This window comes from Macrotis lagotis, chromosome 5 (genome assembly GCF_037893015.1).
Source record: "Macrotis lagotis isolate mMagLag1 chromosome 5, bilby.v1.9.chrom.fasta, whole genome shotgun sequence".
Taxonomy (NCBI): Eukaryota; Metazoa; Chordata; class Mammalia; order Peramelemorphia; family Peramelidae; genus Macrotis; species Macrotis lagotis.
The window spans coordinates 236,181,739-236,206,279 of record NC_133662.1 but is presented as its reverse complement, the minus strand read 5'-3'; the positions used below and the strand labels follow the sequence as shown (position 1 = coordinate 236,206,279).

The window sequence follows — 24,541 nt, the reverse complement described above, 5'->3', positions numbered from 1 at the left end:
CCAATAGTTATATGGTCAAAGGATATGAGCAAATGGTTCTAAAATGACAAAATATTAAAATCATAAAAAATTGCTTCAAATTGCACATAATTAGACAAATGCAAATTAAAACAACTCCGGGGTTTTACCTCAGACCCAGAAAATTAGTATCAGCATTAAAGGGGTTGTAAAAGGACAGGAATACTAACAATTGTTGTTGTAACTGTGATTGGTCCAACTATTCTGGAAATCAACTTTTAATTAGACTGAAAAAACTTGACTGAAATGTCAATTTTTTAAACCTGTAAATACATTTTCTAGGCATATAACATGAGAAGGTCAAGAATACAAAGAAGGAATCCATATATACAAAATATTGACAGTGGTGTTTTTGATGACAGCAAAAAAGGAAAACAAAACATTACTAGAAATTAGGAAATGGCTAAACAAATGTGTGTGTATATATATGTGTGTATATATACATACACACACATATAAACTCAGAGAAGCAGAGGACTAGTAATATGTATTCATTCTGATTGAAGCAAGACACATGAGAAAAATGATGTTTACAAGGACAGTGATATAAATGGAAAGAAAAAAATAATCAAAGTTTAACACTATGTAATAATAATGACCAAACTTGGCCTCAGGAGAGGCCTCTTCATTACAGAGATAAGAGATGATGGGTATTGAACTAAGTCAATCAATCAATCAGTATAAGCATTTATTAAGGGTCTGTAATTTGGCTGAGTATACAAAGACTGATATAAAACAGTATCTGTGCTCAAGAAGCTTATCTGGCATTGGCAAAGACAGCATGAACATCTAGCTATATATGGCATATATGCAGAATAAATACAAAATAATTTGAGGAGGAAAGACTCTAGCAACTGGGAGGACCAGGAAAGGCCTCATATAGGAACCAGCACTTGAGCAGAATTTTGAAGGAGCAAAATGATTCTAAGAAGCTGAAGTGAGGAGGAATTTGTACTGGGAGTCTGTTCAAAGGCTAGAGTTGGAAACCGGAGCAGGAAGACCTGTTTAGTTAATTCATGGAGTATTTATAGGAGAGCAGTATAGAATAAGCTTAGATACAAAGTCTGGAGTCAGTCTGTATAAGCCTGAAATACTAAATAGAGGAACTTGTAATTGGTACCAAAGCAAAGTAATGCAGAGTCAGTGGAATTTATTGAGCAGGGAAGTGACATGATCAGATCTGTGCAGAAGGAAAATCACTTTGGCACCTATGGGGAGGATGGATTAGAGGATAAACTCGAGGCAGAGAGACAAGTTGGAGAGTACTGCAATAAAACAGGTGAGAAGTGATAAGACTAAGCATGAAAGTGGAGATATGAGGATGGATAAAGGAAATAATGTTGAGGTAGATTCCACAAGATTTGGTTACTTTATTTCTCTATTACTGTCAAAAGCACCATCATCCTTCCAGTCATCCATATCTTCTTCATCCCACATTGTCTAATCAATTACCAAATCTTAATAGAGAATACAGAAAGAGGAAAGAGCCTATAGGGTATGGAGATGTTGGAGATAACCTATATATCCTGTTGGGAACATCCAATAGACAGTTAGTTATGTGAAACTTGAAAGCTCAGGAAAGAGATTAGATTAGATATATAGATTTGAGAGTCACCTGCATAGATATGATAGTTAAACTCATGAGATTGGATAAGGTCTCTATCAGAAAGTATTTGCTGAGAAAAGAACTGAGGATAGAGCTTTAGGATACAGTTAAGGGGTATGATATGAATGATGATCCAGCAAAGGATGAGGAGAAGAGAACAAAGAGAAAAGCAGTGTCATGAGGATCCAGAGAAAATAGGTTATCTGGGAGGAAAGGGTGGTAAATACCATAGAGACATCGAGGAGGATAAAAATTAAGGAAAGACCAGGAGAAATTACCATGAGTGATTAAGAGAATTTCAGAAGAATAACTTTAGAAAGAAATGTTTCATTGAGTAATGAGGTAAGAAGCCATATGCAAAGGGTTGAGAAGAGGAATGGAAGTGAAGCATTAAAACACAAAGTTTATTTAGGAGTTTGGATATGAAAGAGAAATAAGATGTGGAAGTGAGGCTTGAAAGGATGGTAGTGTCAAATGAAGGTCTTTTTTTTTTAAGATGGGGGGAGTTTTGACATTTTTAAACAGGAGGGAGGTGGCCCATAAAAAGCAAGAGACTTAAGGTTAACTAGAAGGAGAGTGGTAACAATATGGAGGAAATGGGAGGGGATGGGATAAAGGATCTCTCTCTCTCTCTCTTTCAATAAAGATGTAAAGATAGATATATTTTATCCCATTCCTTCACTGTAGCTATATATATATATATATATATATATATATATATATATATAGATAGATAGATAGATAGATAGATACAGGAGATAGATAGATAGCTAGATAGACAGACAGACAGATAGATAGAAAGAGAATTGACAATGGTGAAGAAAAATATCACTCCTTCATCGGGGGAAGGCATAAAAGGTGATGACATGAGACTTTGAGATATAGAGAAAAGAATAACTGGAACCTCAATGGGAAGTGGTCTTAATTCTTTTGGTAATATATGAAGCAAGTTCTCTACTAAGAGGGAGAGAGTGCTATGGGAAACTTGAGAAAGATATAAAATAATTTCTTTGGGGAATGAGACAAAGAATGATTCAGACAGGTGCAGTGAGGGACCAGTTGAGATTAGATAACACAGATTTGTAATGGACCCAGTCTATGGAGTGTGTGAATTCCTCTAGTCCCATTTAGTAGCACATGAGGAGCGGATGCAGTGGACAGTAAGAATACTCCAGGATAGTATTTGGCGAGGCATAAGCAGCAAGGAGAAGGAGGAGAAGGACCTGAGAGAAGAAGGCAGAGTCATATAGAACTCGTTAACTAGAAGGTTGATATTATCCAGGGAGATTATTGACAAATGGACACTAGAGGGCACAGTGAAGCCAAAGAGGAACATAGGAGGGTTGAAGCATAACGAGAGGTGGAATGATTGGAAGTCATGGTCAGATAGAGGCATTTCAAATTTTCAACCAGGGAAGTAAAACCGTATTGAGTGATCACAGACTCAAAGGCAAGATGGTCCTTTTGAGAGTTGAGGAGCTTGAAGATTAAGGGAACATCCACAGAAATGCTCAAGTCTCTCAGTTGAAAGGCAAGGGTTGGGATGGAAACAAAAACTGAGCTTGGCAGTGAACTCTCAGAGAAAGCAAGGAGGGTGACCTGGATGTCCAGAGATAACAGGGTCAGAAGCAGCTGATATGTTGATTGTTTTTGCCAAACTAATATTTCCTCTCCCTCTTTTTTAATCCTTGGTTATAAGAGATGGGCTTTTAGGTTGGAGTAGGAGGAAGGAATATCTATATATTATATACATCTATATCTATATGTAAATAAATGTGATATAACAACAAAATACATTCATATGGGAACATGAGAAAGTCATAGACCAGGATTCTCCAGTGTATCTTCCTTGTAACTACAGCCCTTCTTAGGGCCGTGGTAATGGGGCATTATGGCAAAGGGAGCAGCTAGGTAGTACAGTGGATATAGCACTGGGCTTAAAGTTGGGAAACCTCATCTTCCTAAGTTCAAATCTGACACTTACTAGCTGTGTGATCCTGGGCAAGTCACTTAACCTTGACTGTCTCAATTTCCTCATCTGTAAAACATGTTAGAGAAGACAATGGCAAACCACTCCAATGTCTCTGCCAAGAAAACCCCAAATGGGGTAACGCAGAATCAGACATGACCAAAAAATGTCTGAACAACAAGTGGGAAAAGATTAAGCTTTACTTCGACATTCTGTGTCTCCCCAGTGGCAGTGGCTTTATGTTTCAATTTGGAGGCCTATGAAGAAGGCAGAAGATTCTTCTTATCTTCTTACTTCACTTCTGGTTACCAAATTGGTTAGTCAAAAATATGGCAACTTCATATAAGAAATAGCATGGAAGCCTCACCAAGATTTTTGAATAGCAAGGGTTACAGAAAAGGATTTTGGTTGGACTCCCTTCATAGTTCCAGAAAAATGAGCACACCACTAGACAAACAACAGGAAAAAGTAGGAAGCCATTACTTAATGAAGGCAATTATGATAGGTAAAGGCATTTTGGGATTTCTTAGTTATAGGAAGGGTTTTCTCTGGCTAGGTTCATCACCTTAATAGAAAGTTGGTGAGCTGGTAGGAAAGTACTCAATAAGCTATTCCTATTTATTTTGTGACTGAATTATAATTTACACATTTATTGATGGTCCTCCAATTGGAAGTATTCAGATTTAATCAATTGCTCTCTATATAGTTTTTTAATCTTTTTTTAATATAAAAAGGTATATTGGTGCTTTTTGTTTTTATATCTCCCTGATTTCCTGATAAATCCTTCCTCTGTTCCTCTACTGAGTGAGAGGCAAAGACACAAAACAAATAATAAAGAATAGCTCAGTAAAATCAATACATTAATTACATCTGGCTGCCTGTTCGGCATGCTATACCAATTGTCCTCCACCTCACCAATAAAGGGAAGGTTGGATGTATATCATTCATCTCTTCTCAGTTTTGTTTTCTTATTCTGCTTAATTTGTTGCAGATGTCATACACACACACATACATATGTATACCCATGATTGCATGTCTGTATATAGAAATGTATGCATACATACATCATGATATATAAAACATGTTTACATATATGTAATTTATTTACAAACACATACACATCATCCACCCTACCTCCTCTCACTTCTAAGGTCAGCATTGCACTGGTTCACATAAATCTTTGATGGGGTTCCTTTTCCCAACAATAACAATTTCTATGAAGCTATGGCATAGTGGATAGAGCACTGTCCTTGGACTCAGGAGGATGGGAGTTTGAATCCAGCCTCAGACATTTGCCACTTACTAGCTCTGTGGTCACTTAACCTTGATAGCCCCACATCCAGGGCCAACTCTATCTCCAGTCATCCTGATTCACATCTGGCCACTGGACCCAGATGACTCTGAACGAGAAAGTGAAGCTAGGGGCTTAGCATCCCCCTCACTCAAATCCAATTCATGTGCTTGTCATGACATCACCCCCCCTGATGTTGTGGTTTCCTTTGAAAATAAAGGATAAACATTTTTTCATGCCACTCAGTTTAGTGATCCTACTTTGGGGAATGCAGCATGAAGAAACCACTCAAAAGAAAGTCATTTGCACAAAAATGTTAAGTATAACTCAATGCTAAAAAGGGCGGGGGGGGGGGGAGGAAACAGCCATGATCTACAAACACAACAATAATACATAACCATTAGAGATTATAAGAATGTAGACATGAATGTTTATGTAAAACATTTTTGTATGTATCATGGATCCGTTCCAGTGGAAGCTCAATGTTTTTAAATGTATGAAGTAAAAATATATAAAATTATAAAGGAAACCAATTTTATTGAAATATGAGAGGCAAGCGGCCTTCTCCAGCCTACCTGATATCACAATGCAAGTGTCTTTTGATCGCCTCTTCATGGCTTTGTAAGCAGCATCAGCAATGGCAAAGAGATGAGGCGGCCTTTCATAGAGCTCACGCCCTTTATATTGTTCAATGGTGTCTCTTCCATAGATATTTAAGGATTTATATGGGTTCACAGAAACGACGACTTCTCCAATAAATGTGTAAATGCGTCCTTTTTCAAACCTGTAGTAAAGATGTCAAAGAAAACGGAAGAGTTAGCTATAAGATAAATGCTATTTTTATTATATATGATAATTTCTCTCATGCTCAGAGATACCAGGGACAAACTCTCAGCTGGTACCTCTCTTTTGGGCTGCAGTCCTCCATCTCCCAACTATCTGCTAGATGTTTCCACCTGGATATCTTTTAGGCATCTCAGACGCAACATATCCAAAAGAGAATTCATTATCTTACTCACCAAAAAACCCACCCTCTCCTCCTAACCATTATTCCTTCTGAGGACACCAGGGTTTTTTTTCCTTGATGAAATGAATTACTTTGGAAAAGCTGATGGATCCATCACCATGGTCAGAATATATTTTTTTTAAATTGCATTTGAGAATTCATTTAACATGATTGTATATGTGTAATCTACATCAGATGTTGTCTTGGAGAGAGGGGAAGGAAGGGAAAGAGAAAAATTTGGAATTCAAAATCTTACAAAAATGAATGTTGAAAACTATCTTACTATGTAATTGGAAATAATAAAATATTATTATTTTTGAAAATTCATATTTGATGGAAATGCTAAATTTTTGCTAAAGGCTAGTGAAAATAAAATGTATTTTTCTCATATTCAAGTTCATAGACAATTTGAATTTTATTCATGGACTCCAGGATAAGAACTCTTATTCTAATTATTCAGTTTAACAAACTAGGTGGTATCCTTGTTCTCACTCATTGCTCCTTATTTCCAGTTGTTAAGTATTAGCAAATCTCTATTACCACATTTCTCTACTGACATATTCAAACATCATACAGTTCTTATCTACTGCATTTGCCTCCTAATCAGTCTCTCTTTGATTTCTTTTCCAATCCATCCTCCAGTTACCCAATTAATATATCTGAAGCAATTAATATATCTGAATTTATTACTTCTTTGCTAATAAAACTTTAATGTTTCTGTTTCTTCTAGCCAAAACAAATTTCAGTGGTTGGCAATAACAAAAATAACTAATAATTATAGCTAGTATTTACATAATGCTTTGAGGTTGGCAAAGCATTTGATATATATCATCTCATTTGATCCCCACAATAAGCTTGGAAAGCAGGTGTTATTATTATCTCCATTTCATAGATAAGGGTATTGAGACTGAGAGAGTTAAAGGACTTGCTCAGATAATACAAAGAGGAAATGTCTGAGGCAGGATTTAAACTCCTGTCTTCCTGACCAGAAGGCCAACCCTCTGTCCACTGTGCCAACTATTAAAGTCCTTCACAATCCTGCCCTGGGAAGATTACATCTCACAGTTCCTTTCACATATGTAGCTTCAGACAAACAAGACTACGTGTTGTCGACCATTTAGGATCCTGGTCTCCATGTGCGGAATCCAAGCTTCCTTCAAAGTTCAGTTCAGACATCACCAAGACCAAGAAGTCTTTCCTGATCCTTACTCAACCCTTGTGTCCCAAATAGTATTTTGCTTAAATTTCATATCAGTTATCTCTGTTCCTGATGTCTCTCTCTAATAAACTCCCTGATGGCAGGACTGTTTGATTTTTGCATCCCTTCTACCTAGCAGCTTGCCTAGTACATGGTAAAATAGATTAAAAAATAAATGCATAAACACACATTAAATACGCGAAAAATGCAAAAATGCACAAAAACAACAATAAAAGACAAATTTAAAAATATGCTTGCTGAATTGAATTCACATTTTCAATAGGTTCAAAATTTCCTTTAGGAATCAATCCTGCTGTTTCTCTTCATATATAGTTAGGGAGAAAAGCCAATGGAGCATAAGACAGAAGGGGAAGGTAATCAACATTTTGGAGGATAGGAGATTCCTATTCCCAAAACAAAGGGGAGAAATCAGAAGAGAAAAAATAGATTTCACCAGGTAAAGAAACCATAGTGGAGGAATTACACTACCTCTAGAAAGGAAGGTTACAGGAATGAAAGTTAGCCTGGAAGCTTATTCAAGAAATTGTTGGGGGCAACTAGGGGCAGGTAGATGGTGGAGTCAGGAGAACTCTAGTCCAAATCTTGCCTTAGACACTTTTTGGATGTGTGACTCTGGGCAAGTCACTTAACACCGACTGCCTCAAAGAAGAAAAAGAAATCAAGGGAAGTATAGACACAGTTAGATATAGGGTGATTGACACTGGGTATGGAAGGGACCACAGGACATCTATTTTACCACCTCTGTTTTAGAAATGGAAACTGAGGCTTAATGTGGTTAAATGAATTGGTTCTGGCTATTCAGGTAATGGGAGAAAATGGTATTTGAACCTAAATCTTCTGACTGTAGAGCCATTGCTCTGGGATACTTCTTCTCTTACTCCTACACTCATTCTCACTAAACAGATATAAATTCATATTTACAGGTACATATACTCAACTCTATCAAGAAGAATGCACTAGAGGAGAAATATTTAGAGTGAAAAAACTCCTCAAACCTTCAATCACTAACTCACACACATGCACACACACATACCACACACCACACATACCTACAGATACACATCACACATACCTATAAACACTTTTCTACACACACGTATTTGCACATACATACACACTGCACACACCTATATATCCACACACACCTATACACACTTACAAACACATACACAGCACACACACCTACACATCCATACACACCTTCCATACACACATACATGCACACCACACACCTACAAATAAACACATCTACAACACACACATCCACATAGTAGAACCCAGGTTGCTAAGTCATCCTTACAGCTTAAGCCTCCATAGAGACTCCTCTAATTTTCCCTTGCTGTCTGGTTCATGCCCCTTCCAGGGATATCTTTGGTAATTAATCATTTTAAATGAAAAGGAGGGAACCTCAAACCTCCTTGCAGCTCTTCTTGAGTTTCTAGTTACAGGATGAAATTTAGAGTAAGAGTAAACAGAGATGACGAGAAACTGAAATCAAGAGTTTCATCCATTGAGAGAGTCAGTCCATCTCTGAGTAATCAAAATCATTAGCTATCTATTTATATTCATTTGCACATGTCATTCCCCCCCACATATTGTCCTATTTCCTCAGTTTGGATTAGAAGTTGCTTTGTCACTTTTTCTGCCACCTTTCTTCTTTCCTCATCTTTTAGATGAATGCAAAAAAATGCTTCTAAAAATGTTAATCTAGCAATTTAAAAGTCAGTGCTACAAGTACTGCCTTGTGTCTCTGCCATGAATTTATGACATCTTAGACTTGTAAGGCGAGGAACTGAAGGCTACTCAGTTTCCTTGCTAGGTTACCAATTCAATATTAGATTCTTAAAAAAAAACTGCTCTCTTCAAAGGAAAGACAGTGAATGAGAATAATGAAATAAACTTGATTCACCCTCTATATTCTCTTTCACCTATTAGTCAATATGTTGTTTCCAAAAATGAGCAATGAAGAATTGATAACTCTAGCCTCTTGAAATATTTTACCCATCTGGGAAATAGGGTCTAGACCTGTGATTTCATTGATATAGAGAACTCCTAGAAGAGAGAATTCTCTGTATCAGCACAGGTTGATGACTTAGAGAATGTTATTTAGAACACTGGCAGGCTGTGACTTGCCCAGGGGCAATATATATTGGAGGGACATGCAGTTTTTAGTGGCTCCCAGACCAGTTCTCTGTCTATCTACTATACCAGTGATTCTCCAAGTTTGGTGCAGGAATTCCTGGGGGTCCCCAGCACACTTTTAAGTGGTCCAGGAGATCAAAACTACTTCCATAAAAATAAGATATTTAACTTCATAATATATCAACACATTATCCATAGAACAAAAGCTTTTTGAGGTTGTTGTTAATTTTAGTTTAGTCCAAGGGGACTAAGCCCACAAAATCTGAGAACCATTGACATGAATCCACCGGGCTGCTTCCATGTATGCAAGAGGCAATTCTTGAAATTAGGGAGTGCGATACTTCAACTCACACAGAAGACTTAGAGTTAAATGGGGCTCTGGTTCCAACTCTGCCATTAATTAGCGATCTAACCAATATCAGGTCACTTCACCTCTCTGAGGCTCAGCTTCCTTGTTTGTAGAGGGAGAGGGAGGGATGCTGGAGGATCAGATGACAGTTAAGTTCTTTCCAGCTCTAATATTCTCCAGACCTAGAAGAAGCTATTGTTGAATCAGAAATGCATGTTCTATAGGGTCTGTGAAAATATATAAAAAGTGCCAAATATACACGGCTGCAGTCCAGACTTCCTCTGCAAAGACCCAACAACTCCTTTATCCTGGAAGCTTAATGTCAGTCTTAGAAGTGACTGGTTGGGGAACCTTCCACCCTTATGGCTTCTTCTTCTGATTGGAATCCCTACTCAAGGTCACCCAGACCACCCACATTTCATTCCTCACCAGGCTGCACTAGACTTTCTCCACCCCACCCCAAAGCTGTATCTTCTTCTTTCCCCCATTTTGGCTTCCTTTTGCTCTCTTTTCCCTCCTTTTGGCTTCCTTACTCAAGGAGAGTAAGCTCCTTGAGAGTAGTACAGTCTTTCTGTTTGTATTTGTATTCTAAATCTTAAAAACTGAGCCTCAAAAATAAAAGCATTTAATAAATACTTCAAGACTGATGATATTATATATATATCTCCCCAACCCACAAGATCAGGTCTAGAGGGTATCATTAACTGGCACATTGTGGCGTAGTAGACAAAGTTCCAGAAGACTCATCTTTTTGAGTTCAAATTGAGTCTCAGACACTTCCTAGCTGTGTGACTCTGGAAAAGTCACTTTACCCTGTCTGCCTCAGTTTCTTTGTGTATAAAATGAAATGGCATACTACTCCAATATCTTTGCCAAGAAAACCCCAAATATGATTGAAAACAACCGAACTACCACCGCCACCGCCAAAAAGTGCATTATAGAAAAACAGCAATCATTTCCCAAATATCCATTTTATTTTGACTTTTTTTTTTTTTTTTTTTTTAGTTTTTGTTTTCTTGCAAGGCAATGGGGTTAAGTGGTTGCCCAAGGCCACACAGCTAGGTAATTATTAAGTGTCTGAGGCCAAATCTGAACGCAGGTACTCCTTACTCCAGGGCTGGTGCTCTATCCATTGCACTACCTAGCTGCCCCATTTTATTTTGACTTTGTTTTTTAGTTTTTTCCCATTTTATTTCTAAATTAAAATTATTTTAAGTATTACTATTACAACTACAAGTATCAGTGGATCACCAAATAACATCACAAAAGAAAGGTCAATGTTGTTATGAAAATGTACCAAATTCTTACTGTCTATTAGCAAATTTGAAAATGCTTGGAATTGATTTTCTTGAAATTCTTGAAAGGTTTTTATGCACATTCCCAAACCAACTTATCTTTGCATTTGAACTACCACTAGGTGGTAGTCTGGTACACTTTTTTCAGCACATAACTTTATTTATTCATTAGCATTTTGAGAGTCTTAGGGCAAGTACAGTCTCTTTGGGGAAATCTAATGCAGCTATTTTGTCACCAGATAGTACTGTACTCAAGCCAGCATGGGCAGACAGCAAGGAAAGCTTCCCTCCCCAAGGGCTTATCAAGAAAAACTTCTTTCTACAAGCTCTCTCAGCAATTCCTTTGTGCTACAAAAGTCTAAGCTAAAATAACCTCATAGATTTAGGGTTAATTTAATTGTGGCAATTAAAGCTTTTCTGTAAGCATTTTATACATCCAGTAATTGCTTCAAAAAATTCCAAAAAATTGGTTTATTATTCAAGATAATTTCTCTATAGCTATAAAAATGTGAAATCATTGAAATATAATTATTTAATGGTGAGGGGAACATCCAGAATCCTTTTACAATAAGGTCTTATTAGGTTCTGATAGTCTCCCATGGTTAAATTAAACAAATATTTAGTGACCATTATATACAAGGGAATATTGCAGCCTATTTCATGACCAAATTTTAGTTTTCCTTCAATTATTCCAAACTAGCAAGATCAGTTATAAAGTGATCATTTAGTATTAAGAAAGCTGATACAAGAATCATGAAACCTGGATTCAAAACCAGATTTGCCACTAATTAGATGGGTTACTGTAGGCAGGTCTCTTCACCACCTGCCATCTCACTTCCCTAATCTAGATAATAGATTGACTCCAAAAATGCCCATCTAAACAGGGTAGGATATAAGCATCCCAATGGATTGCTTCCATCAAATTAGCACCTGAGGAGAGCAGGGGGTATTCATTGCCACTCAATTCAAGAAATGTTTTTGAGGCAAGTTCTGGATATAAGGGCACTGAGGATAAAAAGAGAGCTCTGTCAATCATCAGTGATTTAGTTGATCGTTGATCAATGATCTAACAATCTTTTTTGGGCTGAGGACAAAAGGGAAATAGTACTTGCTTTCAAAGTGCACAAATTTTATGGAAGAAAATATACATCTAAGTAAATAAGATATACAGATTAAATTTATCCAATATAATTTTGTTCTTAAAATAGGGAACACCCATTTGTTGAGTATATGATTTTAAAAAAGCACTTTTCTCTCAACAATCTCAGAGAGTAGGGAAGTCAAATATTATTGTCTTCATTTTACAGAAGAGGAATCTGAGGCTCAAGAGGTACTTTTGGAACTGAGAATCTAAGCGAGGAATCTCTTGGTTTTAGGTCCAGTGTCTCTCTCATTAAAATAATGAGATGAAACTACTGAAATATCAGACAATACAAATGCTATTCTCAAGATGTAAAGCAATTTAATGGTGATAGATAGAAAAAATATATTCAGAAAAAATAAAGCAAGTCAATATATATTAAGAGGCTACTATGACTCAGGCTCTGGAGATCCAAAAAGCAAAACAGACCCTGCTCGCAATCAGCTTACAGGTGGATTATGGAAAAGGGAAGAAAATGTACACATATGGATATATAAAAACATATATATAAAACAGATAACCTTGATGGGCAAGGCACTAGCCACTAAAGGGACCAGGAAATGTCTCAGGCAAAAAAGAGGTACTTGAGCTGAGTTTAGAAGGAAACCTCCAAGAGGTAGAAGTAAGGATGAAGGGGAAGTAAGGAAGTAAGGGGAAGGGATGGTCAGAATAAAGGCACAGAGCTAGAATATTACGTTCATACTAGTTGGTACCAGTATGACTGGACCACAGTGTACATGTGATGGTGGAATATGGATGAAAGTTTCAAAGGTTGGGCAGAGTTAGGTTTAAAGGGTTTCCTAGAGGAAACAGGGAGTCATTGGAATGCACTGAGAAGCAATGCTTCAGGAAAATCACTTTGGTGGCTATGTGGAGAATGGACTGCAGTGAGAGGAGACATGAAGCAGAGAGACCAATTGGGTGACTATTGCTAGTCCAGGAAAAAGGTAATGAAAGAACCTGAAGAAGGAAGATGATCAAATGAGGGAAGAAAAGAGGAGGTGGGTGAGAGATGCTGTGGAAATAGAAATCATAAGACCTAGCAACTAATTGAACATGTAGGGGAAGTGTGGAGATGAGGATGACACAGGTTTCAAACCTGAGTGATCAGAAGGATAGAGGTGTCCTTCACAGTAATAAGGAGGTCCAGAAGACAAATAGGTTTTGAAGGAAAGATGAGTTCTGTATTAGACATGCAGACAGGCATGTTAGGGATGTGAGACTGAGGAGTGGTACTCTATTTCTCTCTCTCTGTGTCTCTCTGGTAGCTGAAGCATTGTAACAAAGTATGAAAAATAAAAAACTCAATCAGGAGGGAAATGAAAGAGTATAAGGAGAAAAGAGGAGCCAAGACTATGCCTTAGGGAATTCCCTCAAGGAGTGGCCATGACTTGGATGATAATCCAATCTAGGAGATGGAGAAGGAGCTATGAGACAGGTTATAGAAAGAACAAAAGACAACGCTATCATGAGGAGAGGGTATCCTGATACAGATTGTCAGTCAACAAAAATTTGTTAGCTATATTAGCTAGGAACAGTGGTAATCCATGGGAACACAAAGTTCCCTCCCAATTCCATCTTTTCCTTCCCACAGGGTTCTTTTAGCTGCAGAAAGCTAAAAAAGAATGAAGGAGAGTTGGTGTGAGGTTTCTATTGATGAAAGTCAAAATGTGGACTCCTTAAGCTGTAAAAGTATAATGTAGACTCCTTTAAGTAGTAAAAGTCATGATGTGGGTTATCTATCAAATGTCTCTAGCAATAAAAGTCAGGTTCCCAGAAAAAGTTTCTATAAGTAAAAGTCATAATGAAGACAGTATGGTAAAAAATACAATAAAACATGATTGTACGTATACATCCTATATCAGATTATTTGCTGTCATGGGGGGAAGAGAGAAGGGAGGGAGGTAGAAAAATGTGGAACTCAAAAGTGTATGAAATATATAAAAACATGAAAAAACTAACTTTACATATAATTGGGAAAATAAAATTAAAATAAAAAACAATGATAATATGAATTCCTTCTTAATGAATACTGTAAACCAAGATTAATATGAACTAAAAGAAAACACACTGACTGGAGCATGACAACAGTGACAGTAAAAGGCTTGCCCATCCTGGGATTCTAGCCAAAACAGAATTGATAGGGCACCCAGGTGTCTGGGACCCGATCCCAGGGATGAACAGAGTAAATTCCAAAATGTCAGCCAGTCCACATGCTTTATAACTCCTCATCCCTTAGTTTGATTTCTATAATTTCCAAAGGGATTTTGTTGAGTCTTTGAGGAAATTCCAATTTGTTGTCTAGCTGTTCCCTAAACTGTCCTGAATTGAATCTCCTCCCTCCCATTTTGATCATTAAACTACTTATATAATCAATTTGAAGCTCCCTGAAGCAATCAGACAGAACCCTAGATTTTTGGGGGGTGAGAGGAGCACTGACTATCCCATTGTGGGGGGATTTTTTGGGCAAGACAGTAGGCAATTAAGTTATTACCAGTAACTTGGAAAGAATATTTCAGTTTAATGATGAGGTCAAATGCTAGATCACTGAGGTTTAGAAGAGAGCAAAAGGAGAGAGATAGGAGGCAAGAAAAGAGGACAGCTTTTTCAAGGAATTTGGTTGAGAAAGGGAGGAGAGATAGAGAATGATAATGAGCTATAGATAACTATGATACAAGGGAGAATGAGATAGCTGTAAGAGAGTGGTCCAGACAAAGAACCTTGAGAAATTAGAGGAGGGAGAGATCACTTTCATATGGGAGAATAAGAGAAGGCTTCATGGAAGTACCTGATCTGTCTTGAAAGAATAATAATAGCTAGTACTTATATAGAACTTGAAGACTTTCATGTTACATAGGTTATCTTGTATGATATTCAAAACCCTGGGAAGTCAATGCTATTAATATTTCCATATTACAGAAGAGAAAACTAAGTTTGAGAAGTTAAGTGACTTCCTCAGGGTCACACAGGTAGTGTCAGAGCAGAATGAAACTCAGGTGTCCTAATCTTATCCAGCTCACCATCTGCTATACCATCCAGATGCCAATAATTGGGAGGAAGAAGAGAGAGAGACTTTAGGAGGTGGAGAAAAGGGACAGCAGCTAGAGGAATCTGCCATGTGGGAGAGATGAAGCAAGAAAGAACCCTGGGGGAAGGAAGAGATGGAATTGGGAGGGAACTTTATGTTCCCATGGATTACCACTGTTCCTAGCTAATATAGCTAACAAATTTTTGTTGACTGACAATCTGTATCAGAAGGCAAGTAGCATGAGAAAATTGAAAGGCAGATGTGTAACAGATGGTGGAAGGTCTTAGTAAGATAGAGCTGACATTTTGCTCTTTGATAGGCAATGGTAGGATTGGAAAAGCTCATTGACTTAAAGATATACAGATGGAAAGAACCTTGGGACTCATCAGCACCTTATTTCTTTAAAGATAAACATGCATCCAACACTCCCAAACTACATATACATATATACATACACATACATGTATGTATATATATATATATATATATGAGAAATTGTTAAATTTTGTTGTAAAAATGGTACACACTATAAAAACTTTTAAAGAAAGGAGAGGCTGGAGTAATCAGGAAATGCTTTCTAACTGGACTTTGAAAGTTGAGAGGACAGAAGGAACTTCCTATCAAGCAAAGTAAATAATATGATCTCAAGGATAGGGGAACTATGGACAAAATTGATATGTAGGCCAGTGAGGAGCTCACCCTGATTGCAGCAGAATCTATGCTGGGGAATTAATTGTTGAAAGAGTAAAGTCTTAATGACAGTCTTTCTGTTTCCTATGTTCAGCCCAGGTAGAAATGAAGAGGCTTATCACCTTATCTCTAGGTGATGAATTCCTGAGCCATGATATCCCATGAAGTAAAGAAACACACCAATAAAAAAAATCCCTTTAGTGGGTTGGGGATGGGGTGGGGTAGTTCTGCTCCTGAAGTGATAGCAGCAGAGAGAGCCAAGCATCACACATGTTTTAGACTATCTATGATAAATGTTAGTTGTTGAAACATGAGATCCGGCACCACTGAGTTAACATGCCCTTGGAGAAAGTGAATCATATTAATCTTGACATGCTCACAATTAATGAAACCTGGGAATGAAAGCAAATTTTGGTGAACTAAGAACATGACTCATAGGTTCTTCTTGGAAAGGCAAATAATGGAGTGGTGGGCTTGATATTCTCAATCCTTAGAAAGCAACAAGAACCATGACTTCATGGGATTCTTGATCATCTCATATTACAGAGCTCACAATGAGAATTTGTAAAAACATCACAATAAACGAATGAGAAGACACTGATTAAGCACATAATGTATCAGGTATTATGCTATGCTCTGGGATACAAATTAAAAAGCAAGCATATTTCCTATCCTCAGAGAGCATACATTCCAATTGTTAAGTCATTTTAGTCACGTTTGACTCTTCATGACCCCATTTGAAGTTTTCTTGGCAGAGATACTGAGTGGTTTGCTATTTCCTTTCCCAGTTCATTTTGCATATGAAGAAACTGAGGCAAACAGGGTTAAATGACCTGCCCAAAGTCACACAGCTAGTTAGTGTTAGAGCCTAGATTTGAACTCAAGATGATGAGTCTTCCTGATTCCAGGTCCAACTAGCTGTACAAGAAGGGAAAACAAAATATGGAGGAGTTTGGGTTTGAAAAATGACATGGATGGTGGAGTAAGAGTCACAGGAGAGTATTTGGCCCATTTTATTGAGGAATAATGACTGATCTGATTGAATAACAGAACTGGAAAAGTTGAGAGGGGGAGTTCATAGAGGGTACATGGTGGAGGAAGAGGAAACAGTACTCTGAAAAAGATAAGACCTCTATGGAAAGCTAGTCAGGAGATGGCTGAAGCCTGCAGACATGCTAGGAGAGATGAACTATTCAGCAATCAATATGACCAACACCTATTCTAGACAATGAGAAAGTAGAGAATTCTACCAAGAACTAAAATAGATTCCTTTTAGAAGGAACTGAGTTCAAATCCTGCCTCAGACAGTTATTAACTTCATTTTGCCTCAGTTTCTCTTTGTCTACATCTATGATCCTATGAAGAAATGGAAGAAGTAAAAAAACTTATAAGACCATTCAGGAGGTTCCAAAAACTATTTATCATAAATATTTTCTCCAAGTGGTGAATAGAGAGGTGAGAACCAAATACAAGTGAAATTGAGTATCTCTAAAAGGCAAGAAAAATTGATTACTGAGGTCTGACCATATCATCTCCTCAAGGCTTCCGGAATTAAATATAAATTCCTCTGTCTGGCATTTAAAATCCTTTATATCCTGACTCCAGACTACTTTTACAGGTTTATTGCACATTACTGTCTTTCATAAATTCTACATTGGGGGCAAAGGAGTCTTCTTGCTTCTGCTTCCAAACAACATTCCATTTTCTATCAACTTTTTATTCACCTCTACTTTTTAGAATTCATTGTTCAAAATTCAGTTCAAGTGCTACCTTCTACACAGAAATTTTACTGATTCCCCTCTCTTCTTACAAGAAGAAATTCTTTGTATTTATTTCTATGTGAGCATGTTGCCTCTTCTGATAGAATGGGAGCACCCTGAGGGCTGGGTCTCTTTCATTTCTGTCTTTGTGTTCCCAGCCCATTGTCTGGCACCAGGTAAGTCTATGATAAATGCATTTTGATTATTTCAAACTAAGCTGTCTTGGTTAATCAGACCATTAACTTATTTGGTCAAAGATCAAAATCAACATGAAATTAGAAGAACAAAGATGTGAAGATATTGCATGCAAGTAAAACAGATGACTCTACCCTGGCTGATTGAAATCAGATATTAATGTTGAAAACTCAGATGAAGAATATTTAACATTATCCAGTTTAACTGATGTAAAGCATGGCTGCCAAATATGCCACTGTCAAATGATACCCTTGCGAAGTGGAGAGATGCGATAGTGAAGGACTAAATGGTAGTTCAGACTATAAATTCATTTATAAAATCCTATGGAGGGTGTTAGAAGACTATTAGAAATACCACCTCATAAAAGAGTGAGAAGCAGGGAAATGAAAACAACGTTATAGGAAAAATCAAAGAAGCCGTAGTATTCTGATAGCAGATGACTTCTGAATCTCCACATTCAGCCCTCAACTCTCTTTTGAGCTCTAGTCCTATAGTTTTATTAAATCATTCATTGAATAAACATTTATTAAGCACACTATGTGATGTGCTAGGGATATTAAAAAAGGGGCAAAAGTCGGTCCTTGGCCTCAAGGATCTTATAATCGTACAAATAAATATATAAAAAGCAAGGTTCAGACAGGATAAATAGGAAATAAAAGAGAGAAGCACTGGAATTAAGAGAAGTTAAGGAAAAGCTTCTTTTTTTTCATAGGTATTGTAAAAACTCAGTATGGCCCCAGAGGTGATAAATCCCAAGTCCAATCCTTAAACTTGATAGATGATCTATAATGAAAATAATTAAAAGAAATTAGTTTTTTATTTATTTGCATCTCCTCTTAAGAAGTAACACAATGTTTTGTATACAACTGGTGATTAATTAATGCTTGTCAATGAAGTCACCTCCCAGGAGATAATATAAATGAAGTCTCATTCTCAAAGCCAATGCTGGAATAGTCTCCAAGAAATATAGAGGCCAAAATATTGAGTGAATTATATATATATCTGATTACAGACATCTTAAGGGCTGGAGACAGTCCAAGGAAGAAGAACACAGGAGGTAAGTAAACAATTTAGGCTGAAAGAACAGAGGAGGTGTGATCATGACAAGGTCAGGGACCTAACAATAGTGAATCCCATTGATGGCTTGTGGACCTCTGAGAAGGAGAGCCAGTTTGGGATCTGGAGATTCCAGGCGATATTATCTAATGGGTTAACTAAGTCTGAACCTGGAACCTCCCCAAATATCTAGTCACAATGCTACAGGAGGAAATAAGAGAAGAAAGAACAGCCAAGAAGTTGTAGCCAACTTATTGCAGGTTATTTGAGATATGAAAGAGAGGATACAAGTGGCAAGAAGAACAATTTTAGAAGAAGGCATTGATAGTTGGGTGCAGGAGAGATTAGAAAATTGAGAAAGATGTTAAAACAGAGACAGGAAGAATCTATCTTTAAAGGGAACTGTTACTAGTTATGTTACTAGAATATGTTACTAGTTATGGACTAATGAGAACAAAACTCAAACATCTCCCTTCCAGTGCCTCCCCTGACTTTTCTTTCTTCCTTTTTTTAATTAAAATTTCATTTATTTAAGTCAATGAGATTAAGTGACTCGCCCAAGGTTACACCGCTAAGTAATTATTAAGTGTCTCAGGCTGGATTTGAACTCAGGTCCTCCTGACTTTAAGGTTGGTGCTTTATCCACTGTGCCACCAAATTGGCCCCCATTCCCTGACTTTTCAATTCTGAAAAAGAATAGAGTTGGTTCCTCATACCAGTCAATTTATGTTGATTTCTACTACATCTATGATTCTATAGCTAACATCTTAGAATGCTTAACTATTCTACATCCCTGTTACTAAGCATATTGCATGTGAATAATGAAGTCCAGGAGACTGTTGCTTATATTAATTCACTAACTTGATTTTGGTGTCAACTGCTGAAGGGGAAAGTGTACATATTTGTGTTGGGAAAGGGAAGGAAGAAAGGATCAGAAAAGACTTGAAAATTAGTTGCCTGAACATCAAATCTAGATGGATCTTAGGAAAAGGAGTTGAGAAATGTATACTCAGCTAGAATTGGCATAAAAAAGGGGAATATTGATGAGGTCATGGGGGAGCTAGATGGTGTACGGGATAGAATGAAGAATCTGATGTCAAGATGACTCATCTATGTGAGTTTAAATCTGGTCTCAGACACTTGCTAGCTATGTGACGCTGGGCAAGTTACTTCACCCTGATGCCTCAGTTTTCTCATCTGTCAAAAGAACTGGAGAAGGAAATGGCAAATCACTGCAGAATCTCTGCCAAAAAACCCCAAAAGATGTCCTAAAGAGTCCCAAAGAAAACTCCAAATGGGGTCAGAGAGAGTCAGACTTGACTGAAAAGACTCAGTAACAATTTTAAGGAATGCTAGAGATTATTTATCAAATGAGGCTTTAGAGAGACTTTCCCAAAGTCACACAGCTAAAAATGTGTTAGAACTAGAATGCCATCCCCAGATTCCATGACTCTCATACTGCCCCTTGCTGCCTTCATTGGATGCCACTTCTTAGGAAACTGTTCTTTTAGTTATGTGTTATTGAAAATGGGAAGGGATAATTCATCCAAATTTTCAAATTAGCCCCTTGAAACAACTGCTAAAATACATCAAATAGGAATAACAAAATGAATAAGTACCTTTGCCTCATTTCTATAAAAAAGTTTACTTATTTTTAGGCTTTTCAGTAAATTTTGATCCATAGAGCAAAGGTAACTACAGTGTAATCATTTCCATCATCTTGGTGGTTTTTCCCTCTGTGCCTAACCCTCTACCACTCTTCCTATTCATTAATTTATAGGACTTGAATTCACAGGGTCCTTGAAGCCCTTACTCCCAGTGGGGCTTCTGACTCTCAGGCTCATATTGGCCACCATGCCCCTCTTTTCTACTCTCTTCCAGGTGTTGTCTTCCACTGCTGGAATGGAAGCTTCTTGAAGGAAGGAACTATGTTTCTTTTCCCTTGTATTTGTATATTCAGGCTATTAAGTGCTTAATAAATTATTACTACCTGACTACTTAAATACCAACCATCTTCTTCTGCCTTTACTCCAGCCCTACTACCTCCATCACCCTCTCTTCCTTAAAGAACTTTGGGTCCTTTGCTATATCACAGTATAGCATCATGGGCTAGTAGACAGACTTCTGGACCTAAACTATGGAAGATCTGGTTCAGATCCTGAATTTGTCCCTTCTAAGCTCCGTGATTTATAAGTCACACAATTAATAGTTTTGGATCTTAAACAATTAGTCTATAAGACTGATCTACTATAAAAGTATTGAGATTTTTTTTTAGTTTTTTTTTTTCAAGGCAAATGGAGTTGAGTGGCTTGCCCAAGGCCACACAGCTAGGTAATTATTAAGTGTCTAAGACTGGATTTGAACCCAGGTACTCCTGACTCCAGGGCCGGTGCTTTATCCACTGCACCACCTAGCCGCCCCAAGATTGATCTTCTTAAGGGATCAACTCCCTTGGAAGTTCCAAGATCCTTAATTCAGTATAATAGTCTGGACATTTTTGATCTTTCTATTATTGGTATTTAGCACAATGCCTTAATAAATGCTTGTTTACTTAAATTGAAGAGTAATTCAAGAAATTATGTGAAGGTTTGAAAAATTAATCTCCATTCAAAAAGACAGCCTCAGTTTAATGTTTGGGCACACAAGACTTTGACCCTTTCCTTCCTAGCTAAGTGATTGTGCAACTCTCAGAAGCTGGAATCCACTTTTCAATTGAGTTTGGTTCAACACACCCTTATCAATATTTTTACTTCCTGCAGGCCCCACTCTTAAGACATTCTGAAGGCTACTGGAAGCAAAACATTTAAGTCCCATCTTAATCAGTAAGATATAAATAGTTTTTAAAAACTGCCCCAGTTTTAAGGCTAGGCAGATAACAAACAAATAAAATTACTATAGCCAAGATTCACTTGAACAGAAATTCATTTTTTGATCCTAGAGAGCTTGGAAAGTTGGTTATAAAAACAGGAAATGTTGGAAGATGGCAAGGACATTTTTAGTGGGGTGTGTACCAGAAGGAGTAAGCAATGTCCTGGGTACAAAAGCAGAGAAAGAAAAAAAAAACCAGAAAAATAGTGAGGGGATGAGGAAGATCAAAAGGTCAAGAGAAAGAAGAGGGAAGGAAAGAAAGTTAATCAATATCAACCAAAAGGATGGTCTCAGATGATGGTCCATAGAGCTCTTTGTATATATACCTAGATCCATTTATACTTAAAAAATTAAATTACACTTTTATTTAATTAACAAAATTACAATTTTTCACTTCTCCACAACATTGGGAAAGAAGAAAAAGGGAAAAACAAGGGGTTTTTGAGAATTACTTTAGGGGCAGCTAGGTGGTGCTGTAGATAGAGCACCACCCTGGTGCCAGGAGGACCTGAGTTCAAATCTGACCTCAGACACTTAATAATAACAACCTAGCTGTGTGACCTTGGGCAAGTCACTTAAACCCTCATTGCTTTGCAAAGACCAAAAAAAAAAAAAGAATTATTTTGGCTAAAATATTTCCCCAACCTTGCAAACAACCTCTTAATTTAACTATATTGATCCTCAGACAATAGACCTGGAGTCCCTGGCTATCATGGGACTTCATCCAGTATATTAAGACTTGAAAAAACTTGAACATGGCTGCCTTAAGGAGGATTAGAAAAAGACTCTAATATAGTTTTTGCCCACAAACCATAAAGCTCTCTATTATATTTTTCTAATTGATATTTTATTTTATTTTTCCAAATACAAGTTATGAGTTTTTCAACATTCATCCACATACATATTTATAAGTTACATAATTTCTTTCCACCCTCCTTTCCCATCCCCCTCCCCTCAGTGTTGAACAGGATGGTGAACACTGTACATATATACTGGCATTTAACATAATTACAGATTGGTCATTTTCTGTATGAGAATTAGGACTATGGGAAAAGAAGAAAACCATGAGATAGGACTGAAAAACATGAGACATTTAAAAAAAAGAATATAATGTTCATTCAGATATTTTAGTTTTTTGTTTGTTTTCTTTTCTCTTCATCTGGATGTGTATAGCATGGTCCGTAACAGGTCTCCTAGGATTGTCCTAACTCTCTGAACTGCTGAGAGGAGTTGCTTGCTTTCATCAAAGCTGATCAACACACAATGTTGTGTATGTTCTACTTGTTATTGAGCAAATAAAGGGCATCCCGAGCAAGGAAATCAGAATTCAAAAGGAATTCAAAATTATGTCAAAAGAAATCGACACAAAGGAACTGGGAAATCTTCAATCAGAAAAGAGGCTCTAAGAGGGACACGAGCTATGGATAGACATGTTTGAAGGACTGGCATGAGGAAGATATAGTAGATTTATTTTTATGTAATTGTAGAAGGTGAAACTAGGACCAGTGGATAGGCGTTGGAGACAAATTTGGATTCCAGAAGAAAGGACTCTCTTATAATCAGAGATAACTAATAATTGAATAGACTGCCCTGGAAAGTTGGGCATTGAAAAGAGGGCAAAAACAAGATGATTATCTGTTAGGAATGTTATAAGAAAATTTGTGCAGTAGATGAGAGATTGTATTAGATGATTTCTAAAAGTCTCAACTTTAAGTTTTCATGATTATTATTATCGGTATTTATAATAATAATAACACTATCACTTCTATAGCACTTTAACACAGGTACAGTATTCTAAATGGGTTATTTCATCAGATCATGACAATGACCCATTATCATCATTTTCATCTTTCGGATGAGGAAACAGGTTGAGGGAGGTTAGGTGAGGAAATAAATGTCTGAGGCAAGATTTAAACTCCTATCTTCCTAACTATAAATCAAATATTCTCTCTATTCAACCACTTTGCAGCCTTGTATGAGATAGGGATAAATGGAGGCAGAGGAAGAGAGGTATGTATTTTTTGAAGATGTTTTTATGTGACACATTAGACTAAGGAAGAAAAAGTTAGAGGAAAGGTCACTAAGTCATAGTGGCAAACTTAGTGAAGATGTGGTATAAGCTGTTGGTTTACTTTTTTTTAAAGAAGATGTCATCATTATCCTTATATTATGTCACCATCATTTCATATATATATATATATATGTATACATATATATATCAGGAAAGTATGCTTTATTATTTAAAGAAATTTCTATCACAAGGGGATGGGAAGGTAAGTTTTTATTAAGTATTTTCAATGCTCCATGCACCAGGCTAAGAGTTTTTTTACAAATAGTAGCTTATTTGATTCTCATAACAGTCCTATAAGGTTAGATGTATTATTATCCTCATTTTACAGTTGAGGAAACTGAGGCAGAGATTAAGTGACTTGCCCATCCACATTCTCATTTATGAATGCCTGCATGGACTATACTATATTTTGGGATATCACTACTAGCTCTAAATATAATGATTCTATCAATGACCAAGTACAGAGACTTCTGCTTAAGATAATAATGTGAAGGGTCCTAGCCATTTAAATTCCCCCCAAGAAATATCCCAGAGCAAAGAGTTGAAAGGATACCAAAGGAAAATACAATCAACAAAATCAAAAGAAAATCCACTAAGACCAGGTCTGCACAGGAAGACCACTAGAAGCATGGTAAAGGTGCATCTAGGTGCCTAAAATCTGACCAAACTCCACTACATGAGGCCCAAGAGGAGAAAGATCTTAGTTTCAGAGGGAGGAAGGCTTGGCTGATCATTGGGCAGAGACACCAGGCCAGACATAGCACTCCTGCCTGAAACCAATGTGTTGTCTTGGAGTCACATAGGAGAGAGAGGCAGCTCCTGGTGTGGCACAGTTCA

General features: G+C 37.1%; 1 protein-coding gene across 2 annotated transcripts in view; it reads right to left on the bottom strand.

Moving 5' to 3' along the window:
• MYO1D (myosin ID) overlaps window positions 1-24,541 on the bottom strand; it is a 410,616-nt gene that overhangs the window by 286,134 nt on the left and 99,941 nt on the right. For both annotated transcript variants that reach the window (XM_074188955.1, XM_074188954.1), the window contains exon 2: window positions 5,460-5,668. In XM_074188955.1, the coding sequence (XP_074045056.1) occupies window positions 5,460-5,668 (209 nt within the window). The remainder of the gene's footprint in view (window positions 1-5,459; window positions 5,669-24,541) is intronic.